The 25,708-nt window shown below is 49.4% G+C and overlaps 1 protein-coding gene across 3 annotated transcripts in view; it reads left to right on the top strand.

Moving 5' to 3' along the window:
* Bean1 (brain expressed associated with NEDD4 1) overlaps positions 1-15,050 on the top strand; it is a 48,599-nt gene extending 33,549 nt beyond the window's left edge. For 2 of the 3 annotated variants that reach the window (XM_045143413.1, XM_045143483.1), the window contains exons 3-5: positions 7,420-7,680; positions 10,918-11,068; positions 12,850-15,050. In XM_045143413.1, coding sequence (XP_044999348.1) covers positions 7,420-7,680; positions 10,918-11,068; positions 12,850-13,186 — 749 coding nt within the window. In that variant the 3' untranslated portion in view covers positions 13,187-15,050. Of the gene's footprint in view, positions 1-7,419; positions 7,681-9,647; positions 9,719-10,917; positions 11,069-12,849 lie in introns of those variants that run through there. The other variant, XM_045143507.1, reaches the window with a different exon arrangement.
* The last annotated feature ends 10,658 nt before the right edge of the window (positions 15,051-25,708 follow it).

Here is a 25,708-nt window from a genome sequence, read left to right as displayed (position 1 = left end):
CCAGGAGGATCATGAGTTCCAAGCCAGCGTCAACTACAGAGACCCTGTCTCAAAGCAAACCATCTCCCCCATAAGACTTAATGAACACGCATACTCCATCCTGACCATGTGCCTGGCTCGTAAGTGACTGTGGATCTCACGGGTGGACTGGGGAGTCAGGTGAGTGATGAAAGGAGGGTGCGTCCATGAGTGATTGTGACAAAGGGCAGCTTCTTCCTCCTTCTCCAAGGCATATGAAGCGGTCAGTCACTGGCTGCTCTTGGTACATTTCAGGTGGCTCTTGGGCTTGCTTTCTGAGCTGGGCCTGGGGAGGGAGAGGGGGACAGGACAAGGAGGATGTGTGCTTGCCCTGCAGTTCTAATGAAACCAGAGCTGAGGAGTGAAGGTTCTGGAGCTGTAATGAGAGGTCTGGCCCCATCACTTTGATAAGTTCTGTGCCTTGCTTCCTCATCTGCAGAGTGGAGGGAAAGATAGCACCTGTGCGTAGGGTGGGAACGGGGGCGTCTCTGAAGATTAAATGAGCTAATCATGCTTGTACAGGGTGTAGAACCTAGTTGGTGCGTAGTGAATGCTCAGTCTGTGAGAGCCACGGTATGATCAGCATCGCGCCACTCCTGCCAAGAACATCCACACAGCGCTGACCCCTTCCCCAACCCTAGTCATCTTCCTATTTCCTGTTTACCCACCCAAGACACACAGGCACCCAACTCTGGAACCTTAACTAGCAGTGTTTAGCTAATGTGTCCTAAACAAGCCCACATCACATAAAGTGGCCCCAGAAAAGGCCAGGCATCATTTTAAGGAAAGAAGAATTCACTTTTACAGGATCCAGGAACCATGAGTTTTCCAGGCACGGTGCCAGGTGTCTGCAGAACCACATCTAAATGCCGAGGCAGAGTGAGCTCAGGGCGTGGAGCTTTGCCTTGCCACCGACCCAGCCCCCTTTCTGTAGTGCTCTGTGACTTTGGTGAAACTCCTTAACCCCTCTCAGGCTGTGTCCTTACCTCTTTCTTGCCTTAGGATCCCGTGGTGGGCCGTCACAGACACAAAATGCGATGACACAGTGTGTGAGAAGTACTGAGCACGGTAGACCATGTAGTAGGCGCCTGGGAAATGGCCACCACTCCTGCTGGCTTGTGGAGGAGGGTGGCATATCAGGGAGGCATGAGCCTGGAGAAGCACAGTGTCCACTTGATCCTGGGCACCTTGGAGGAGCTGCTCCAGAAGGAATTCAGGGACAGAAGCAAATCTGGCTTCCTCCTCTGTCCTTGCCACAGCTGGTGCAGGGGACGGAGAGGCAGGGGCAGCAGAGGGGACTGTCGCTGTGCCATTGCTCTGCAGTCATATTGATCTTCTGGATAACATGGCCCCGAGTTTGGAAACTGCAAGTGTTTCCCTCACGATTTCGAGCAGAGGCTCTGCTGTGCCCAGGTGGCGATGACTGCGAGATTAACTTCCCACTGGCCACACAGACCACGCTGGTGCCAACTGGCTTCATCTGTAGGCATAGGGGATGCCATCTTCTACCCAACTGATGATGAATCTGGAGTCCCCTTCCCTGCTGCAGAGGCAGAGGGCAGGGCATCTTCAAGGTGACCTGATGGGACTAGCACCTGCAGCAGCAGAAGGTTCTACATGCTGTGCCAGGTAGGCAGGGACACATACACCCCCAGGTTCGCACTCTGGACACCTGCATCTCTTACTGTAATGGCTTTCTGGTATCATATCTGCTTTGGGTTGGAGAGTGACCACTGTGTCCTAAACTCCTTCAGCAACTGGGGTCAGAATAGGACAGTCCAGACCCCACTGGGAGCAAGGTTCTTGGACTCAGCCCATTGTACCTCCCACACTACCAGCCTGTCTGGTACCTTCCCTTGACTCTGAAGGTGAGAGCCGGAGTGTGGCCACTGGCTTGGAAGTGACAGCCTAGTGTACTGTGTCATGTTGAATGAATGGTGGCCAAAAGTCCATTACATGAACAATCTAGGCAATTGAATTCACTGCATGGAGTGGCCATGTCAGAAGGATGCTAACGCTATATTCCAGGCCATACGGCACAGAGAACTATGCTTGATTAACAATGCCTGCTACTGGGGTAGGCAGGAGATGCTAGAAGGCATGCTATAAATTCACCAATCAGGGATTAGTTTGCTCCTAACTTGAGGTCAGACAAGGCAATTGAAGCTGATCCCTTTGATGTGGGAGAAGGAAATGGAGGGCAGCCCTCACCTATCATCTATGGGCCTTGAAGTAAAGTAGAAAAAAGATAGCTTACAGTAGCTGACAACCTACTGAATAAAAATGAGAAGTTGGCACTCCTTCCAAAACTCAAGCTTTCGCAATCAGTCAAAAAAAGCAGAGGAGAAACTGGAGTCTAGCCTAGTGGGAAAATAGACACAGAGCCAACTAAATCCATTACAGTTCACTCAGTCATCCAACAAATATTTAATGTGCATCTATGATATGCCTGGCACTTGACAGATTCAGTGAACAAATCAGGACAGATGGGATGTCCATCTTCAAGGTGTTCATGATCTAGTGAGATGGGCAGGAGGCCCAGTGTACAGATCACAGTAAGTATATGAACAGTTCAGTAAGCAGCTATTCAGAGAGTGTGGTGCATGCCATGTGAAGAAGGTACATCAGCCTACAGAAGCCTGAGGTTGATCAAGACAACCCCCTGTATTAATCAGCTTTCTGTTACTACAATAAAATGCCTGAAGCAATTAACCTTATAAAGAGAAAGACTAGGGAGATGTCTCAGTGGCTAAAGGCTCTTGCTTGCAAAACCTGTTGGCCTGAGGTTCAATTTCCAGCCCCCACGTAAAGCCAGATGCAGAAAGGGACACAAGTATCTGGAATTTATTTGCAGTGTCAGGAGACCCTGGAGCTCCCATACACACACGCATGCACGTGAAAATAAATATTTTTTAAGAGAAAATGTTCAGTTAGCTCACAGTTTTGAAGATTCAAAGTCCAAATGGCATAGAGCAGTTTAGGCCATGACCGCCTCTTGGCTGGCCCACCTAATGAAATGTGTAACAATGGTGGAGAATGTGGGTAAAAATGTATCTCCGATCAGAGCAGAAAGCAAGAGAATCCACCAGTCTCACAACTATTTTTGGAGGACACAACCCCCATGACTTAAGGACCTCTCCTGAGGTTCCAAGGTTCTACCACCTACCAAAAGTGACACATTTAGGGGACACTAAATCTCCAAATTTAGTAATCTCTAAGAAATTGACCTAAAAAAAAAAAAACTCTGTGTATGTATGTACACATGTGCTCGTTTGTGTGGTGTGTGCGTGTTTGTGAGTGTGAGAGCGCAGGCATGCACATGTGGAGGACAGAGGGCCACTTTTGGGTCAGTTCTCACCTTCACTTCATTCTGGGCCACAGTTTCTCTCTCTCTGTCTCTGGGTTTTTGCTCTGCTGTGCTTGGCTGTGCTGTGCTCGCAATGAACTTCCTGGGAAAGCCTCCTGTCTCCATCTCCCATGTCGCTGTCAGCATCACTGTACTGTAATTACAGAAGTCCACCATGGCTTCTGGATTTTTTTTTTTTTACATGGAGTCTGGACATTGAACTCAAGTACTCCAGCTTGAGCTATGAGCACTTTGTCAACGGAGTTATCTCCCCAGCCCTGAGGAAATGACCTTTAAGGAGGTATCTAAAGAACAAAAGAGGGGTAGCCATGTGCCAGATATTTGGGGAGGCTATTGTGATACTGTTACTTTGGATATTAATGTATCATTTGGGCAGGCATATTTTCATGTTTCCTGGTACATACTAGGAGGATAATGTCTGGGTCAGGTGGTATTATGTTTAACCATTTGAGAATACACAGCTCTTTTCTGTGTAGACAATAACTACACCATTTATGTGCCTACTAGCAGTTCATCAAGATTCCCCAGCCATCAATTAATCCCAGCACTCCAGAGGAGGATTGCCATGAATTTTAGGCCAGTCAGAACAGCTGTTTATGGGGGTCCTGCAGATCGGACTCCAAGAGCCATCTCTTGGGCCTCCTCAGGCCTTCATGCATGTATAGTAAATGCTCTTAACCACTGAGCCATCTCTCCAGCCCCTTTTTTCTTTTTAAATGTAGACATTTAAAGCTATTAATTTTTCTCTAATTACCACTCTAGCTTCATCTCACAGGTTTCAATATGCTGCATCCTCATTTTAATTTGTCTCTAAGTATGTTTTACTTTTCTTATGATTATTTACTTGATTATTTGTTGCTGGTTGCTTTATTTCTATATAATTATGAATTTTCACAAGTTTCTCACTATTGCTTACTCCTAATTTCCTTTGTTGAGATCAAAGAACACACCGTGTATAAATTTAATCATTTTAAAATAAAAACGGGGTTCATTGTATGACCTAGCATATGGCCTATCCTGGAAAGCCTTCCGTGTGTGTTTGAGAGTGTATAATCTTGCTGCTGTTGAGTGTCGCATTCTGTGGATATTTGTTTAATTTCGGGACTCTGTTAAGTGATGTATGTTTGTAATTACGACCTCCTGCTGGATTAAACCTTATATCATTATAAGATGTCCCCATCTTCCTTTTCTGTCTAATGACTTTTTTGTTTTAGTCTGTCTTTCTGATATTGTTATGGCCAGTCTAGCTTTCTGATATACTTTTATAGTATATCTCCTTCCATTTTTTGATTTTCAACTCTGTTTTCCAAATGAGATTCTATAGATAGTGTACATAGTTATATCTTGGGTTTTGTGTTTGTTTGCTTTGCCTAGACTACAGTCTCAGACTGACAATCATTGCCCCTTGTTTGGATTGGTTAGTCAGTTCACATTTAATTATTATTGATATGGATAATTATCTTTTGTCAGAATGCCTCTTGTCTTTTTCCCGTCTCCTTCTCCCTTTTTCTTTAAGTGAATATTTTCTAGTATAATTTTAAAAAATATTTTTATTTATTTATTTGCAAGAAGAGAGAGGTAGAGAGAAGAGAGACAGAGAAAATGGGCACATCAGGGCCTGCAGTCACTGCAAAAGAACTCCAGGTGCATGTGCCATTTTATGCATCTGGCTTTATGTGGGGACTGGTGAATCAAACCTGGGTCGTTAGGTTTTGCAGCAAGTGCCTTAATCGCTGAACCATATCTCCAGCCCCCAATGAAATGTTTTAATTCCCTGAATGAATTTTCATTATACTGACTGGAGTCATGTTCTTAGTGGGTGTGCTAGAGCTTACCATATGTATCTTATCAGAAGCTACTGCATATTTATGCAAACTTAATTCCAGTGAGAATTGTTACTCTCAATACTCTATGTAACGCTGTTCTCACTTCTCTTTTCATTGCTATTACTGCTGTGCATTAGAGAGCTTCTTTTCCAGTGTCTTATGGTTCAGTGAGGAAACCAAGGCCCAGGGAGGGTCTGTGTCCATTATACAATGGCTGTATGAGTGCAAACGAGGCACTTAATGTCTTTGAGCTTCGATATCCTCACCTGTAAAATGGAAAGAATTGGGTAAACAGATCTTCAAAGATGAAGGGAGATCTGTAGCACTGAGCCAGGGGCTCTGAAAACTGTCTGATTTGGCCTCACAGAATCCTAAGAATCTATTTACCCTGGCATTCACATCAGAGAGTTAAAAAGCATGCATGCCCAACCAAAGCCATAAGGGCATCTTACATCGAACTTTAGGAAGCAAAGGCTTGGATCCCAGGCAGGAATAACATAGTGGCCCTACCCCTCCTGGTGAAGGGCAGTGGGCTGCAAAAGCTCCCAGCATGGGCAGAACTCGACCCCCCCCCCCCCCGCAGTATGTGTACCTAGCTCGACTAAGATCTTGAGTTCTTTCATTTCTCGCCTGTCCCTGCCATGACCTGGGCATGGGAGGAGCTTTGAGGAAAGTGCTGGGAGGAGACTGGAGAGAAGAGGAGCAGCTGAACGCCCAGCCTCAGCTTGGTGGGTGGAGTGTCTCCAACCCAGAATACCTTTCTGCAGCTTCCCAGGCAAATCAGCACCTGAATTCTGCTTGATTCCCAGCCAACACAGAAGTTTCACTCCCCTGAGGCAGCAAAACCACTCACACCATACATACATTGGGCACCTTTGGTTTGCCCAGCCCTGATGCTGAGTTTAAGAATACCAAGTGTGATCTCTCACAAGCCCTGAGCCAGGCATGGTGGTGTAATCCCAGCACGTGGAGGCAGAAGTAGGAGGATCTCTGTGAGTTCAAGACCAGTCTGGTCTACATAATGGAACCTGGAAACCATACAAGGTCCCATGCAGCAATTGCACCTGGTCATATTCAACAGGGGCCCTGTCATGGCTGGGAGATCAGATGGGGGGCTCTTCTCCCAACAGGGTCCAGGAATAATCTGACCACCCACCATACTGGCCTTGCCTGAGGTCTAATGAGTATCCGAAGCTGCTCCCTACTGTCATCAGAGGCTGGGATGGCACTTCAGGAAGGGCCTCTGGCAGGGGATGTTGCAGAGAGGGCTGGTCTCTTACCAGCACCGAGCCTCACAGGTCTGTAGAGAGGAAAACCTGTACCACCACCCCGGGCTGAGTTGGAAGGGTTCAGGGGCATTCATTCAACACGTGCTGGCTATCCCTGAGCAATGCAGCAGGAGCCCATGGCTGCTTTTTCTTGGCTGATTCTGACCCCTCCCTGGGACCCCAGTTCTTAAGGCCCCATCATCACCCACGTCACCACGGCTCCATGAGCTTCCTTCTGTTGGCTCTCTGAAGCACATACATGTCCTAAAGGAGGTTCTGGTGCCCAGCACTGACTGCTCCATGTCACAACCCTTCCTGGAAGTTTCCTCCACTGCTGCCTGGAATGTACCCCTGTGCCTCTTTCCCTGGGCTACCCTGTCCTCACTCCAAGCTCACCACAGCATCACCTCCTTCAGAAAGGCTTCCTGATGTCACCCATTCCTTTATACATCGGGCTCATTGGCAACCCACAGTTCCCCGCCTGCCTGAGGCAGTGGAGTTTCTTCTTATGCTCTGCCCCCCTGTGCATCTCCTGCCCCTTCCCAAGACCTTGAGAAAGACTATTGACCTGATGTCTTGGTGGAGTAGAGTCCTTGTCTAATACTGAGACTCATAGGTTCAAGCTGTCTCAGCTCTGCCACTAATTTTCTGTGTGACCTTGGACGAGTCCATTTCTCTCTGGGATTCCATATTTGGTAGCTGAACTTCTGGGGCAAAAACTTCAAGAGAGGTGGAAAAGTCAGCCCTCACTACCAGAAGTCCTCATAGGCAAAATGGAAGCAGCCAAGATAGAAAGCCTGGCTCTGACCCCAGAGTATCCTCGTGTTGTCCACGGGTCAGTGACTCCTAGAGCACTGTGTGTTGAGGCAAAGGGCGGTGCAGAAGGAAGGTGTAGGGAAGGCCCGGGCCCCTGGTCAATGCTGTTTCTCTCTGCCCACAGTAGCACGATACAACCGCACCAGTTACTTCTACCCCACATTCTCTGAGAGCTCGGAGCACAGCCATCTGCTGGTGTCTCCCGTGCTGGTGGCCAGCGCCGTCATAGGTGTGGTCATCATCCTCTCCTGCATCACCATCATCGTGGGCAGCATCCGTAGGGACAGGCAGGCCCGGCTCCAACGACATCACCACCGCCACCGCCGACACCACCACCATCACCGCCACCGCCGGCGACGACACCGAGAGTACGAGCAAGGTTACGGTGAGCTACCGCGACCCGGGCCCGGTGACTCCCACCCACCGAGACTCGCCCCTGGATGCGTCCAGGAGGTGGCCGCTCTGCGGATGTTGGACAGGGAGTTAGGGAAGCATCCCAAGAACCAGGAAGAGCTCATCCGCCCACCATTATGTCCTCTGCTGCATGAAAGGGCCCAGGGTCAACCAAAAGAGGGAGCTAGAGAGACGCTGAAGGCCAGAGAACAATGTGGTATTCCCAGCCCACGCCACTGTTGGTCCACCTGGCGCCTGGATGGAGGGATGGAGAGATGGGTGGATTACTGAAGAAGTGGATGGGTGGGTGAGTGGAGAGACGGTTGAGTGATGGAGTGGATAAGTGGGTGGATGGGTGGGAATTTGTGGGTGAGTGGAGAGATGGTTGAGTAGGTGAGTGGATGGTTGGAAAAAAGCAAATGAACGAATGGAATAAACAGATGAGTGGATGAATGCAAGGTAGGATACATAGAAGACTGACTCATGGGTCAGCAGGTGGGTAGGTAGAAGGGGTGGATAGCTAAATGAGTAGATTAAAGGGAATGAATGACGAGGTAGATGGATAAGAAAGGGAAGAAGATATGTGTGTATGAGTCGGGTACTTGAGAAAGATGGGTGGGTGTGTGGAGGTTAGAAAGATGGCCAGATGGGAACTAAGGGCCTAGATAGTGGTAAGGATACAATGACCACGAATAACTGGGTGGATGTATGGATAGGCAAAAGAATGAATGAGCAGTGGAAATATGTTCCAGAGCACCCACAAAGGCATAAAAACATCTGAGTTCAGGGTTTATGACCAGTCCAAGAAGTGTCTGTCTGATCAGAATAAATGAATTTTTCACAGAATGTAGTCACCTGAGCCCATCTCATTCCTGACATGGACCAGTCACATGAAGCATCAGGAAGACACAGTTGCATTCAGTCCTCATACAATTTTCCCTGTCAGGAAGATGACAGGCCCTCCCTCAGGGGCCTGCACAGGACTGTGCCCAGAGTCAAGGCCACGTACTCCACAGAGAAAATCAAAGCATGTTTTCTCCATGGAATGAAGGAAAGAAGGAAGAGAGAAAGAAAATGCATGGACAGATAGGGAAGCTCAGCCATTCCAGGCCCTCACATCTCCCCAGAATCTAAGACCGCTCTCAAGCAGATGAGCCAGAAGTCATACCCAGGCCTGGCTGGCCTGTCCCACTCTTGCATCCACAAGCTGACCCTGGGGAGCCAGAACTCATGCCCAGGTCAATCCAGGGAGTCAGGTCAGATGGAGGGAAAGGAATTGGAGGCCATTCTTTGCTAGAGGAGGCTGGTTTCTCCCCAGTTGTTCCCACAGGGCTCTGTCCAGCTGGGTATCTGAAGATTGCCTTGGTCACTTTGAAACCAAAGTCTATGCTGAGCAAGCCTCAGTTTCCCTCAGATGCTCAGCCTCTGGGAGACCCAAGAGGAAGCAGCCTGGCCGTGCAACTTAACTTTCCCAAGGCCTTCTCCCATCCCACTCTCCCAGGATTCCAGAACAGAGGAGCAATCTCCCACCTCCCACCCTGCCCATGGAGCCACCCTGAGCCCTGAGACCCTTCCAGGCAATGCCAGTGGCACAAGAGCCCAGGTCCAGAGCCCAGGGGCCCTGGTTAAGCTTTGTGTTTCATTTTTCCTGAGTTTCTCCCCAAGACCCTCTTAAGCTTCTGTCTTTGAGCAGACACCCCAAAAGAAAACAAATTTCTTTTCAGCTCCTTTTTTGCAGCCTGTTATTGGGTTCATTTTTTTCCTAGAAAAATGTCTTATGTGCTCATTGTAGGAAACTCTTAAAATATAGGCAATATGAAGAAGAAAATATGGGTCATGCCCTGCCAGCCAAGCAGGACTGCCAATAATGAACATGTTTGCAATATTTTCCTCTGTGAGTTTTCTCAATACCCATGTATAACCCCAGAATTAGACCTGTGGATATGATTTCTTATCTAGATTCTTCCACCCCAATTGGATCAAAAGCAGAGAAAAGGGATCCCTTAGGAGAGTGGGAAGAAGTCTCTGAGGTAATGTGGGCTATGGGAATTCCACCTCCACACTACCGTGCATACAACCCTGACCCTTACTTTCTAGTCAATGGGACTGGCTTGAGGCTGGGCCCTGCCACCAGCAGGAAAGCATCTGGGAGCCCTTAGTGGAGAGATCTCAAGTCTCCACCGTCCTTGCAGCTCCCATGTCTAGATGCGCCAGAAACTGCTTAGAAGGGAACCAAGACATGCAACTGCCCTTGAGCCCCACCACTCGCTGGGCAGCCTCAAGCAAGTCGCTAGACTTCTCTGTCCTCTAGCGTAAAAGGAAAGAATGGAGCTCCAGCCACAGTGTGGTTGAATCTAAGAAAAATGACACTCAGTGGCTCAGTGCTTGTGAAACACAGGCAACTGTGTTTCTGAGTTAGCAGGACTTTTCAGGGTCATTAATATGCTAGCGAAAGTTTAAAATATGAAATAGGGCTGGAGAGCTGGCTTAGCAGTTAAGGCACTGTCTGCAAAGCCAGGTTCGATTCCCTAGCACCCACGTAAGCCAGATGCACAGGCGGCACAAGCATCTAGAGTTTGTTTGCAGTGGCTGGAGCCCTGGTGTGCCCATTCTTCTGTGTGTGTGTGTGTGTGTGTGTGTGTGTGTGTGTGTCTTTCTCTCTCTCGCTCTCTCTCCCTCTTTCAAAGTAAATAAACAAATCACAGAAGGCAGTACGTAGAGTCACCAGATTCATCCCAGAAGTCTCCATGCCCCAGCTGAACTCCACAGCTCAGGGCTTTCTGTTCTCATCTCATTCTTCTTTTCATTACTCTCCTTGGCTCAAGCCACTCCTTCCCTTCCCTTATCCCCAGACTAGCCCTGAATAGACTGGGCTCCCTGCAGCCCTTCCTCTAAAAAGCCTGCCCCGACTGCCTGGCTGAGCAGACCTGTCGCCTTTCCCACAGTCCCACACAAACCCTACCAAAGCCCAGATCATACTGCCCTAGTTAGGCTATCCCCCCAACTGGGAGCCCCTCAGGATAGGGCCAGTGCTGTCTCCTCCCTGGTCCTCCCTGGGACCCTAAACTCAGGGCCAAGTATGGCCCAGTGCTCACATTCTGGGATGATTTTCAGGTGGAGGCAGCTGCCTGACGAAGGGATAGTCAAGTGGGGACATCAGATAGCCATCTACCATGAGGAAAGTCCCCAGCCCTGGCCTGAGCACAGGCTGTTGATCTGTTCCCTGCAGTGTCAGAAGGACACACCCACAGCCGCTCCAGCCACAGGATGCCTGAGGCTTGCAGCCCTGCTGAGGACTGGCCCCCACCCTTGGACATCAGCTCTGATGGGGATGTGGACGCCACGGTACTCAGGGAGCTGTACCCAGATTCTCCACCAGGGTAAGGAGGTCAGGTGGGGAAGGGGAGGGGGGCACTGGGCTGAACATTCCCACACCCTGGAAAGGGCATTGGCTTCCCATGTAGTATATAAATGCAGAGCCACTTCGTTGGGCTTGGTGACAGTCTCAACCCTCTCATCAAGTAGGTTCCCTCGAGGCTGGCCAAGACTATGCGGGTGTCACCAGGATGCATCATAAAGAGGCCAGCTGGTCTCCTTCAGGCTGATGGGGGTGGGTACGGTTTGGAGCTGGTCTTGTGACAGCCATCCTGCCCCTGGAGGCTCCTCTAGGAGCCTTTCGGAGTGTGAGAGCAGTGAGATGTTAGGTTACTCCCCTGGCCATATATCAGTGTCCCTCTAGGGACAAATATCTATTGAGCTGTCTGTGACACCAGGTACTAATCTCCATCCCTAAGGCTACAGGTGTGGCCACAAAGTCCCCAGGCTTGGGCAGCTTCTGACACCTGGTCTCCATAGTGTGATAGTGTGTGTCCATGGTCAGCAGTTCTTTCCTAGTCTTCTCCCCACATCTGCCTCAGACCAGTCCAGGCCCCAATCCCAATCAGTCTGGGGCAAAGTGGGCTTTCAGAAGCCCCCTGCCCCGCCCCACCCTACTTCCTGCATGAGATGAGCCGAGCACTCTACTCTGACTGCGAGAGAGCCGGGCCTGCTGGAGCCGCAGCCTCACTCCCCGTGTACTTCAACATTCATCCAAAGCAGCCCCTCTCCCTTGGCCCTTCAGATGAGCCCCAGGGCAAAGGGGCGCTCCTCTGAGGACCAGTTCCTGCTCTCTGTGAGCCAGCTGCCCCGTCCCACTCCAAAGAGCCACCCTAAGGGACAGGAAGGTAGGCACACCATCAGAACACACCCTCAAGAATTACATGGCTCTGTCCAAGCCTGATACATTTCCCCAGATACAGTACCTTCTTCCCAGCAGCCCCCCCCCCACCAAGAAAAACAGTAAGTGGGGTGATCTGCCCCGAGCTTAAGGACAAGGAAAGGGTTCATAAGCCTGAGGGTTGTTATGTCTACTGCTTGTGGGGAATCAAGGACAGTGGCAATGGGAAGAAAGCGGGATGGACAGTTGACTTGCTAGACAATAAGGTCCTGCTACTGGGGTGGGGCATCCAGACCCCAGAACCCAGAGCTCACCCACTGGGACAGGAATATCCAGCTTGCACTAAAGGTCCATCAGGCCCTGCGTGGGGAAGTATTTGGGTCCTCCCACCACCTACAGGCAGGGCCTCTCATCAGTTAGTAAGGACAGCAGGATGAGTGACATGTCACCTTGCTGCCTGTAGGCATCGCGGGACCTGGCAGAAGCTTCATTCTCTCCTTCCCTCCTCTCCCCAGGAGCTCCAGGAGAGCAGCGGGTGCTCTTTGCCCCACAACTTTGGGCTCAGAGCCCATGAGCTTCTATCTAAACCTAGAAGGCAGCTGTGGGGACATTTGAGTGGCTTCTATCCAGGCCACCCACATGGCACACTGGGGCAGCACCCTAAACTTTTTGGACCTAAGATACCAAATTCATCAGAGACATGCCAAATGAGAAGTGCAAGGGCATGCTGGGATTAACAGGCAGGTCAAAATCAGAACCTAGGTCTCAGCAATGTCAGGGTTGGTTCCCTTGCTGGGGACTAGTGGGATTTTACTGGAGCCAGCATAAATGGTGCACATCTTGGTCCACAGCAAGGGCAGTTCCTTACTGCACACAGAACTGAGACCCCACACCTGCCCTAAAGCCTCAGGCTGCACACCTCTGAGGGAGTCTCTTCTTTTATAGCTATGAAGAGTGTGTGGGACCCAGAGCTACTCAGCTGTACATCCCCACGGATGCACCACCACCGTACTCACTGACCAGCTCCTGCTCCACGCTGAATGGTGCCCTCCACTCAGGCAGAGGCCACGGCCCCAGCCAACATGAGCAGGAGCCGAGGACCCGGAGCCAGAGTGGGCTCCGCACTGTCTCCATGGACACACTGCCCCCCTATGAAGCTGTGTGTGGAGCTGGCTCCCCATCTGACCTACTGCAGCTGCCAGGACCAGAACCAAGGTCAAGGAACTCCCAAGAGTCACCCACCCCAGCCTGGGCCCCAGACTCCAGACCTGAGAGTGTGTGAGTGACCCAGCCACTAAGACCCGCTGGTCCTTCTAGGCTGAGCCACCTCCTCCAGGTATAAAAGGGGCACTGATACAGATATGCACACACGACTTGTGTACATGCATATACATGACGACACACATACTGACATACCCCAGGTACACATGTGCGTGGATATATGTGCGCACACACACACACAGAGACCCACCCCTCACAAACCCACCCACGAAGCTTTCCTTCAGAATGAAGCGTGCCCCAAATCACATCTATCTCCTCCTCCCCAACCTGGTGCCTGGTGGCTGTGCCTCTTGACACAGTGTTGAGCACAGGGGAAGCAGGATGTCCCTGCTTCCTCTTCCCTCTTCTCAGCTCTCCCACCCCAGATTGTGGCCAAATTCAGATTCTCCTTTAGAAACTGCTCAGCCAACCTAGGCCTGTCCCAACTGCTACTGCAGGCCTGATCCCCCCTGGAATACGGGACAGGCCCCAGTTGAGGTCCTTCTGTGCCTATCAACTCCAGGGCAGACGAGCCACAATGTAATCACCCTGCCATTTACAGGGTAGAGACACAGGACTGGGAGCTTGAGCATGACCGGGAGGTCCTCACAGCCCACTGGGCTGCTCCCTAACCCACTACCCTCAGGCTGAGTCTGGCGGTGCTAGCAGGGTTAGCTTAGAGGCTCACCCTGGGCTGCAGGGATGGACAGGCCTTGGACATGCTGTGGTGGAGGTGGAGGTGGGCTCCAGTTCTTCCACATCCGTCCAGCTACTGCCCAAGGCTAAGGGTATTTGATGAAGACGAGGCCACTACCTTGAGGCTGGCAGCCGCACCACAGTGCCACCTGGGCACTACTCCAAGGCAGAGAAGGGCCCACAACTCAGTAAGTGCCCACCCATCCCTGGTGGCCTATACCCAAGTGGACTAAAGTCAACCCAGGAGCCGGTGCTGTCATCCTGGGTGACAGTTCACAAATGGGAACAGGGTCGATGCCTTCTGGCTTTGCACCTCTGGGGTGACTGCAGAGCCAACATGAAGGGGATAGGAGCCCCATCCAAACCACCGTGCTACTCAAACCATGAGAAGGTCAGTGTCCACTGCTAGGTCCTGCCACAGAAGTGAATATGTGGAGTCGTCCTGGTTATAGAAAGGCTCCAGTTGGCTTGCAAACTCTGTCTGTACCAACAACCACTTCGGTGATAGAGGTGATCCGGGAAGACCCAGCCTGTTGAGGGTGGCAACCAAACGTCTTTGAAGAGTGTCCCTGCCAGCATCGCCAGTGGCAGGGAGCAAATCACCCTGCTTCCTTCCTTCCCACCCTTTGTCACTCATTCCTAAACAGAAGCCACGCCCTCCCCCCCCACCCCGCCCCATTTCACTTCCTCCAATGAAGGGCTAAGAAAATTCAGTAGTCACTTTTCTTAAGCAGAGGGGTGGCAAGGCTGGTGATCTTGAATTTTATTTACTGTAGAAATATCATTTGTTCTGGTGCAGGGCTGAAAGGGACCCACCCACAGGCTCTGTCACATCCCAGTGCCACATCCAGGAGTCACACACTCCACCTGGGGGAAGAACCTTGTTTACAAGCAGTTCTGCCCATCTTTGTGGTGTTCTGCTTTCTAGGCAAAAATATCTGTCTGTTGTACTGTATAGCCTTTAAAATGCACCCCAGGGATGAGACTCTTTTAAGAAACACAGCCTGTTTTTGCAACTCTAGAGACTGTTGGGAGAAGAAAAAAAAAAAATCCCTGCCTACTCATCATGTTGGAGGGATCCAGCTGAACTGCTTCTCTTGTTCCTGGACTCAGAGCTGAATAAGCAGCAATGTGTCTTTTCTGTGTGCAAAATAAACACATTATACCAATAAAGATGCAGTAAGATAACACTTTCAGAGTACATGGGGGAACTGTGGGGTTTCTGCAGGCTGTAAATTGAGTGCAGAGGAATCCCGAAGGAACCCCAGAACAGAAGCGGTCTGGAGGCTGGCATGCCCTGCCCACCACTCCTCTGGTTTGAGCCGCTGAAGCCAGCCAGTCATCTCCCTGCTGCGGTGGGTGCTTGTGTGGTCAGTGCCTCACTGGAAGTCCTGTTTTGCTGGTTTGCTTTTGCTTTTGTTTTTGTTTCTGAGACGAGATCTCACTATGTAACCCAGACTGGCATCAAACTTGCAATCCACCTCTGCCTCCAAAATGCTGGGAAGCAGGCATTGTACCACTGTACCTGGTCAGCTTTTGCTTTTTTTATTTCATTTTGTTTTGTTTTTGTAACCTCGCTGAAACAGGGCATCACTTCTCAGAGACTTAGCCAATGTCACTGTCTCTATGATAAGCTCCCAACTTCAGGACTTGATTCCAAGAAAGTGGTACCCTATGGTACCACCTGTTTTATTTCAACAGCAGTTAACTATCAGTGCCCCAACATCAGAAAAAGATAAAACTGTATTCAGGCAGAAATGAGGTCTTTCCTCACCTCTGCAGAAACCTTCCTCTTCCTTTCTGCCCTTCTGTAAGAATGGGGCTTTGAGAGGTGATCTCTTGGCAGACAGAGCCTGGATCCCTTCATCTAGAACACCAGTCCACTGCCATAGCGTAGCCTCCCCAAGTGCCCTGAAATTGGAGTGTAATCCTCAAGGAAGGTGCAGTGGTGGGAAGATAATTAAGAGATGGATGCACAGACTCCTCAAGCTTCCATCCAAGTCCTGCATGCCAGCTGCAGGGGCTGAGAGGCTGTTTTTGTTCAGCACTGGCTACCCACAATCTGAGCCCACACTGCCACCTGCTGGCTCCCTGCCGCCACTATTCATTGTGAACCAGTCCATCCTTAATGCATGGGGAAACCTGTTCACACTGAACTCACTGCCCGTGGACACTCAGCTCTACACAAAACTCATTATTTTGACCAAGGGCTTGCCTGTCAGTGATAGAGGTCACTATCCACTCAGGGCTCCCTCACCCCTATCTGCAGGCTGACCTCTGGAGGAGGTCTTCACACAGGGGAGCCCCAGCCATGGGCACAAAAAGCCATTGGACTGAGTAGCATAAATTGCACTGGATCAATATGAATGAGCACAGAGAGTCCCATGGTCTCTGGATGGCACCAAAGGCCTCTGTCACAGCTAAGCATCTAAGGGAGGCCTCATCTAAGGGAGGGAGGAAGGAGCAGGCACCGGTATGGCTATCCACAGTCACCTCAAAGAATATCCACTGTCAACACATACACATGTAACACTATGACTCAGCTCCCACCTCCTGTGGCTTTGCACACATTTGCTCAGACAGCATTGACATCCCCTACCAGTGCCCTTGCACCCAGGACTCCCCACCCCCACCCGAACCCGCACACTCAGGTGTTGCACACTCTGACGTTGCCCACACTCACGCTCAGTTCCTATCTGCATCACCCATCACTGGCCTAGTCAACCAGGGTGTGAGCGCAAGCAGAGGCAGGCAGGCAGCTTCATCACTGGACAGAGAGTCTTCTGTCTTGGATTCTGCTCTGTTCGACCCAAACAGCCTCTCCTAAGCCTAGGCGAACTCTCTGGAGCCCAAAAACCCTGTGTCTAAGTCAGGCTTGGTGTGTATGAGCTTGGAGGCTGGGCACAACTTTGCCAGCCAAGGATGCCCACAGGTTGCCAGTCCCGTTGTCGCAGACTTACTACTCCACCTCACCAGCATGACTTCATGAGGCCCAGGGAGGGCCAGTCTTTCTGTTCCACCACTAGAGATGTCTGAAGACCACTTGGGCTGTAGGAGAGTAGAGGCAGACATCTCTTGAAAGGGGAACCATTCCCCCTTGCCAACAGACTCTGAGTCCCATCACCCTTCCTTTCACTCAGTTGCAAGAGATAAGAAAGAACACTGTACCAGGTAGGTACTTTCTTGTTGCTGAGACAAAGACACCTGACCAGAAGCAACTTCGGGAAGAAAGGATTGCAGCATCAAGTCACAGTCCATCGTGGTGGAGAAGGCAGGGCAGCAGGAGCTTGAGGCGCTCATTACATGAAGTCCACAATGAGACAGCAGTGATGGACACTAGCGTCACCTCGCTCTCTCCCTTTTGTACAGTCCAGGACCCTGGACCATGGAGTGGTACCACCCCACAGATAAGGTGGGCCTTCCCCATCATTAACCTAGTCAAAATAACCCCCCACATGATTTTAGGTCCTGTCAAGCTGACAAACAATATAAACTATCACAAACACTAACTGGCTCACTAAGTTTCCAAAGGAAAGAGAGGAGAAAGCTAGGAAGCTGGACATCCACTGAGCAGCAGTGTCTATCCGAGTCCCTTGAAGCAACCTACCATGCTCTACTTACCAACTGTCAGCCTCAATGATGCCTGTTCAGAATTAGACTGTCACCACATGATAGTGAGGGAAGTTTCCTGAGCAGGGAAAGCAGGGTCTGGTTGCTGACCAGGACCCATTGGAGAGGAAGAGGAAGTCAGAAGCTGCCTCCAGCTAGTCTGAACTCACTGGGCAACATTTGGAACCCATCCCAGCTCTTCCTCATGTCTTCCCTGCTGTTGGGAAACACTGTGTACAGAGATACTCAGATACAGTGTTCACTGGGAGGGACATGAAGCCAGTTTCAGGAATCAGAGAAGCTCACCCTGAGGGCATTGGAGATCTAAGAGAGGCAATTAGATTCCGTTGCAACTTAGGGTTCACCTTCATGGCTTCATACACTGGCCTCTCAGGGACTCCTTGCAAGGACTCTGACCCTACTACATACATATTGCCTGGCTTCAGTGGCTCTCTGGAACTGTGATGAAATAGTCTATGACCCCCCTCAATCTTGCATTTTTAATGCATATACCACCAGTATATCATGGGTGATGCTGCCAAGTTCTGCTGCCAGCTCAGGATAGAGTCTGACCCCCATGGACCACAGTTGTAGCAGCCTCTGTGTGCCTTCCAGGCTAACCTTGGTGAAACACTTTGCTAGGAATTTTCTTTCCAGAAATAGAGAACTCCTTTGGCATTTTCCCTTTAGGCCTTCTCCTTTCTAAAGGGTTTTCATTCTAGCAAGCTAGTGCCTTCAATGCATGGGGTCTTGTGCTCAGGGCATATCTTCTATTGTCCCAGGGGAGAGTACGAGGGCTCTCTTTAATAGCACTAACCTCTTTAACAATTACAGCTTTCTTAGCACCAGCACTTCCACTCATGGGAAATTTCAGAACTGCTCTTTACCTCACCAAATGACACTTTTCACGTCTGTTTACTCTGCTTATCTAGGCTCTCCATCACTGGAGATCATTAGATACGAGCAGTCAGCAGAAACCACACCACAGTTGGAATGCTAGGCTGTCTTGAGATTTCCTTCACCACACAAATCTTTCCTTAACCTTTAAGTTCAAATTCAACCTCACTCAAGTTCTCAGAACATAGGCAGAATGCAACCAGGGCTAATGTCATAATATCACACAGTCTCTAACCCAACTTCAGACAGACTTCTTGCTCCCCTCTGAAACCTCTTTAGCTGAGCATCTTGCATGCATGTCTCTTAGCATTCTGGTCTTCCAAATTCCCACTAGAATGCCTTTATAAGCTCTGCTTATAGCATTGTAGGGCTTCTCTAGCCCAAAGTTCCAAACTCTGCCACATTCCTACCTCAAACCAGTTCCAAAAGTCTATGAACCACATGGTCAGGTTTATCACAGCAACAAATTTCTCAGTACTAATTTTCTGTATTAGTTACTTTCTTGTTGCTGTGAACAAATACCAGGCCAGAAGCAACCTAAGGAAGGAATGGATTTATTTTCAGCTCATGTTTCAAGGGGACACAGATCATTATGCCAGGGAGGACATAGGCTGGCTCATCACCTTCAGCTAGAGGCAGGAAGCAGAGGATGAACAGGAGGTGGAACCAGGTTATAAAACTCAAGTCCCATCTCCAGTGACCCACTTCCCCCAGCAAAGCTCTACCTCCCAAAGGTTCCACAACCTTCTAAAACAGTGCCACAAGCTAGGGACAAAGTGGACAAATACAGAACCTATTTTGATTACATTCCATTTTATATTCAGACTATAACCGTATCCTAGGTAAAAGAAAGAGGATCCCTTTATAAGCAGGACTTCAGCTAAGAAATTACTTACCATCCAAAGGGTCATGAGCTGTCCTGGCCCTTGTTTGGTAAACATTTCAGGGAGGAGAGTAGGTAAGGCAGGGGAACTGGAGGCAGGGTGCAAAGTATGGTAGGCTCAGGTCGGAGATAGCACCAAGGCCGAGCATCTAGACTGTTGTCCTTCCTGGGAACTTGAGGTATAGTCTCCCAGAAAATGAATGATGATCAAAGACCAGGTCAGCACAAGGCCACAGAGAGCTCCTGCCCCAAGTGAAAATTTCTCCAGGCTGTGAGCTGACCAAGGGCAGGGACTTTACCTCATGGTCTTCTGAGGCCTCCAGGCCAGCAGAGTGAGACACAGGCTGCCTGCTCAAAGACAGCACTTCCCCCATACCACATGAGGGCATTAAAAAGGAATCCAGGGCTAGAGGGATGGCTTAGTGGTTAAGGCACTTGCCTGCAAAGCCAAAGGACCCATGTAAGCCAGATGCACAAGGTGACACATGCATCTGGAGTTCATATGCAGTGGCTGAAGGCCCTGACATGCCCATTGCCCATTCTGTCTGTCTCTCTCTCTGTGTGTGTTTATCTCCCAAATAAATAAATAAAAATTAAAAATATATTTTTAAAAAAGAAAGAAGGAAGCCAGCCAATGTCCAAGAGGTTGGGAAGTGCCATATATGTTGTCCTCTCCCAGGAGTTTACAGCTCAGCTGGCCTGAGAAGTCCTGGAAGAAAAGGTAGACCTCACTTTGCCTAGCCCTTCTAAGATTTATTTGGTCACAGTAAATTTTTCACAAAGGGCTGATTAAATACACTTTGAGAAATATGACCTAGTTGGAAGGATTGAGTCAATGAGGGGCTGAAAGACTCATAAGTATTGGATATGAGGATGGAGGGAGGAAGGGGGTAGGAAGGAAAAGAGGATGGGAAGTGGACATGGAATTATCTGTCTGTATTTCCCCTCAAAGCAGTCCTTGGCACTGGATTTGGGTATAAGTGGCTCATTTGGAAGATGACCCCAGGAAACACAGTGGGGGAAGAGGGGACAAGAGGGTGAGGGAGACAGGAGACCCAACAAACAGCAGATTAATGAACAGGGCCAAGTCCCATGGGAGACTCTGTGAAAGGCAATGCCAAACACATCTAAGAATTCTACCTGCCCCCAAGGGACAGGAGGCTGGGATTTCTATCCATAAACTCTCACCTCTATTGGTCTTGGTTGGTAGGGGCTTGCCCTGGCCTGGCCTTGTACTTCCCACGTGCCCTCATTGCCAGCACAGCATGCTCCTACAGCTGAGAGTTAACAGAACTCTCAAGCAGGAGATATGAAAAACGTTATCAGGTGACGTCCACGCAGGCTAATGTGGAAGATGCAGATGCTCACGTGCCCAGCTCTCACATTGGTCTTGGGATCAAAGTAAGGGCACAGTCTGACCTAGACCCTGCTATACATGGAGAATATGAGGGCAGGCACAGCTACTGGGGCAGAGGGAGCACAAGCCCAAGCAGACCCTGAAACCAGACAACAGCTTTCCAGAGTGTAAGCGCCTCAGGGCCATGCCATATGCTGCTGTTTCTTTTGCTCCTTCAGCCTCCTCCATAGCCTCACGAAGGAGGTGGGGGCAAGCAAGAGGCAGGTACCATCCATTCCTCCAAGTGCCCATGAGCTGCCATATGAATGGTCTGGAACCCCCGCCTGCTCCGGCGTGGCTTCTCTGGAGACCCTTGGGGTGACCTCATCAGCCACTACCAGGAAGGGGCAATAGAGGGCTTGCTGGGAGTCTACAGGCAAGTGACCTCACCCACAGGGCCAAGAAGCTGCTTTGTTGGGCTCCATCTGCCAGAGAAAGTGGCCCTTCTTGTAGGCAGCTGCTGCTGGGAGCCACCAGCCCTGGTCCCCCAAGTCTTCCCCAGAGCTAAAAACCAACTCTGGAGTTTCTGAAGCTCATCTGAGTCAACCTGCTCCTGCTTTCCTGAAGGAAAGAAATCAGGTCCCTGAAGGTAGGCAACACCATGCCCCTGAGCAAGAGTGCCCCCTGTGGGGGTTAAGCAGCAAGCCCACCAGACCCAACTTTGGCCCAGTGGTGCAGTGGGAGAAATTGAGGGCTAAAGAAGTGAATGCAGTTGTTTGAGGTCAACAGCTAGAGACAGTGACACACGGGAGCCTAACCACTAGTCATACTGTGGGCAGAGAGAAGGGTCACCAAGGGAGCTCATAGCCACCTGGGCAGGAGTCAGCTTTAGTCCCAGCAGCTGGCCTGGAAGACAGGCTAATGGGGCCTTATCCCAGTTCAGCCACTGGTGCTGTGAAACTTGAGAAAGCTATTAGGGTCCTTTTTTTTTTTTTGAGGCAAACCTAACAGACTAGCCTTTTTTATTATTATTTAATGTGTGTGTGAGAGAGAATTGGCATGCCAGGGCCTCCAGCCACTGTAATCAAACTCCAGACACATGTGCCATTTTGTGCACATGTGCGACCTTGTACACTTGCATCACCTTGTGCGTCTAGCTTATGTGGGACCTGGAAAGTTGAACATGAGTCCTTAGGCTTTGCAGGCAAGCGCCTTAACCACTAAGCAATCTCTCCAGTGCAGGGTACCCTGGGTTTTGAGAGAGAACTGGCACACCAGGGCCTCGGCCACTGCATTTAAACTCCAGATGCTTGTTCCACCTAGTGCACATGTGCAGCCTTGCACTGGTATCACATTTATGTGTCTGGCTTATGTGGGATCTGGAGATCGAACATAGGTTCTTAGGCTTCACAGGCCAGCACCTTAACCACTAAGCCATCTCTCTAGCCCTGGAGTACCTTTTTAAGGTGAGATCGAAGATAACATGAACATGAGCATGGCCTGACTTCCCTTTGGTCAAAGTCCTCTCCCACCTGCCTCTCAGGAGCTCCTATCTCCCTGTTGCAGCCCTTGGTTCTGTCTGGTCCTAGCCTGTCTTGGTCATTCTGGGAAGATCTGTCCCCACTCACACAAGCAGGTTGCAGGTAGAGATCAGGGGCTTGGCCTTCTGAATATGGCCTGTGTTGCATGGCCACCTCAAAGTCCATATTTTGTCTGGCCCAGGTCATCAGTGAATAACACACAAAGCAGATGGTGTCTGACATCTTCCTGGCCAGAGTCACAAGTCAAACCATTCTTGGAAGCACAACTGAGCAGACCCACAGACCAGGCACAGTGAAACTGGCCAGACCTTACCACAGGACGGTGAAAGCTTGCAACTCCCTTGAAGGGACCCCACCTGACCTGTACTCTAGTTAGGCATCTGCTGGAAAGGCCCTCAGAAGAAGCAGGATCTAAACCATCAGAGACCACTTCCTGTGGCTGTGAGCTCTTCTGAGGTCTTGGTAACCCTTCAATGACTTCCTGGTCATCCTCACATGCACACACTCAGTGGGAAGTTCCTCACCTGCTTCAGTGGCCTTGTCCTGCCTCAGACACCCTTGTTTCTCAAAAACAATGTCCTGAGCAGTCTGAAAAGAAATTAACTCCAAGGCCCAGCCCTGGCCCCTAACCTTTCCTCAAGTAAGGAGGGTGCCCACCTCAGGTAGCAGCTGTAGGCAGCCACTGGGCTAGGATGCAGCTCTTGAGAGTACAGGGGTCACCATCCCCAGCCTGCTCTGCCTGACATCTTGTCCTTAGCCTCCAGAAGTGTCTCAACCACAAGGCCAGGAGCCCTGGCACAGGCCTTGGTCCTCCAAGTGACTCTGAAGCACAGGAGCTCTGTGACTGCCTCTCCTACTTGTTTGAACATTGATTTATGGAAGGCTGCCCTGGATGCTTCCTAGGTGCCTGGAGTACAGGAGGATGGAAAACTAGAGCCTCTTATGGGGCCGCAGACAGCTAGGGGCTAATGGTAGAAGCCCAAATGGTAGGGTCACCCAGGACCCCTCACACCAACAGAGCCCTCCCATCATTTATTATAGAAGGGGAGTGGAGTTTCCAGGTTCTTTTGGAGGCCAGATACCACCCTGGCAATGGCTATAATGGCATTACAGAGTCTGCCAAGAAGATGACTATAGGATATGGGGGAGTTTCCAGGAGCGCAACACACAGCAGCCAAACCCATGGCTTGTCAATTGCAGGAACCAATCTGCTAATCCCAGCTAGTCTCAAATCCCAGCACTGCCACTTACTGAAAGTGACTCTCTGTACTGCTTAGAACCCCAGGGTCTGCACCTGTAAAGTGAGTGTGGCCAGGCCTCTCTCATGGGAGGCTGCAAAGAGTTGAAACAGAGCATGTGCACAGTATCCACCAAGGATTCACACAGGAAAAGGCTGCTTCAGGGGTCTCGCTGTCCCCTCCACATCCCAGCTCAGCTGTGTGACCTCGGGCAGACCACCCTGCATCTGAGTGGCAGCCTCCCCCCATTCTCAGGTCTGCTCACCTGTAAGTGACCAACAGGAGGTCAGAGACATGTTCATAAGCAGACCTGGAGTATGCCTTGGATCCAATTAGGGTCTCCCTTTTCTCTCCTGCCTAATATGCACCCAAGGCCAGGGGTTCCACCCACTTGGGCTGCAAGTGCCAGGATGAGCCTCCATCTACACACGCATAGCTGCACACACAAGTATACCACACCAGGCACATGCATATCCCCTTGGGCATTCCTTCCCGTCTTTTTACAACGTATACGTATGTTAGTAAGAAAGCAGAAAGGGGGCTGGCTCTGTTAGGGAAAGAGCACAAAGTGGGAGAAGGAGGAAAGAGGTAAGAAGGGAAACAAAGAAATTGGATGGAAACATCACAAAGAAACCTAATTCTAAGAAAATAATTTGTTTTTTTTTAATTTAAATTTATTTATTTATTTGAGAGCGACAGACACAGAGAGAAAGACAGATAGAGGGAGAGAGAGAGAATGGGCGCGCCAGGGCTTCCAGCCTCTGCAAATGAACTCCAGATGCGTGCGCCCCCTTGTGCATCTGGCTAACGTGGGACCTGGGGAACCGAGCCTCGAACCGGGGTCCTTAGGCTTCACAGGCAAGCTCTTAACCACTAAGCCATTTCTCCAGCCCAAATAATTTGTTTTTAATATTTATTTGCAAGAAGAAAAAGAATGGTTGTACAATAGCCTCCAGCCACTGTAAACTAACTCCGCATGCACCACTTCGTGCATCTGGCTTTACATGGGTACTGGAGAGTTAAACCCTGGTCTTTAGGCATTGCAGGCAAGCACCTTAACCGCTAAGCTATCTCTCTAGCCCCTGTAAGAAAATACTTTTTAAGTGATGGTAATATTTATAATGCATTCTGTTATTTCCCAGGAAGGTAGATTTTTGGGGGGTTTTGTTTTTTAGCAAGTTTAGACCTATAGAAATTCAAAGTTTTAATCAATCCACCCATGTTTTTGTCTAATACTTTCTTCCATTTGGCTCCTGCTACAGTTTGGATCTGAAATGTCCACTAAAAGCTCATGTGCTGCAAGCTTGGTCCCCAAGGCTGCAGTGTTCAGAGGTGGAGCTTTAGGAAAATTATAAGATCATGAAGGTTTGGAGCTCAGCAGTAGACAGACATTCATGAATTCAAAATGTGACGACCTTAGTGGGAGTTGGTGGGAACTTTAGAAGTGAGACCTAGCTGGAGGAAGTAGGTCACTGTTGGTGTGCCTTGTAGGACACTTTGTCCCTGCCTTTTCCTCTAGTTCGTTCGTTCATTCTCCCCCTCAACCCCAATCTGTCATGAGGTGAACAGCTCTATCTACCATACCCTCCTATCCTAACTTTCTGCCTCACCACAGGCCCAGTGACAATGGTCAGCTGGCCACGGACCAAAACTCTGGAAACCATAAGCATTATTTTTCCTCCCTCAAGCTGACTTTCTCAGCTGACTAACATAAATCCTTAGTTATTAGAGCCTATTTTTGGGCCTAGTGCAAGGTAACAATCTATTTTATATTTTGCCAGTTATCCACTCATCTTAACAATATTTATTAAAAAGCCCACCTTTACCCAATTGTCTTGAAATGCCACCCTCATTGCATATTAAATCTTGACCTATACTTAGGTCTGTTCAGAACTCTCCCCTGCAGATCTATTTATGTATTAGAACCATGCTGTTTTAATTATAGAGGTTTTATAGTATGTTTTAATGTCTGGCAGGGTTTTTATTTTGTATTGGTTTTATGATTACTTCTGCATTTTTCCTGTATGAACTTTAGTCTTACTCTGTAAGATAATCTTTTTTTATTAAGACTTCATTGAAGCATTGAATTTTTATATTAACTCAGGGAGAACTGACATCTTTACAATGGTAGGTCATCCTGTCCAAGAACAGAGGTCTTTATATTTATTCATCTTAATGTCTTTTAGGAGTGTTTTGGCATTTTTTTCTGTATGGTTTTACAATGTGTTAAATGTATTCTAATGCAATCAACATTATGACCGTGTTTATTATGTGCATGTGTCTATATGTATGTATGTAAATATATATGTCTAAATGATATAGATAGATACATAGATATTAATTT

This window comes from Jaculus jaculus, chromosome 1 (assembly GCF_020740685.1).
Source record: "Jaculus jaculus isolate mJacJac1 chromosome 1, mJacJac1.mat.Y.cur, whole genome shotgun sequence".
NCBI lineage: Eukaryota > Metazoa > Chordata > Mammalia > Rodentia > Dipodidae > Jaculus > Jaculus jaculus.
Note: the sequence above shows the minus strand (reverse complement) of the source record. Positions and strands in the feature narration are given on the sequence as shown.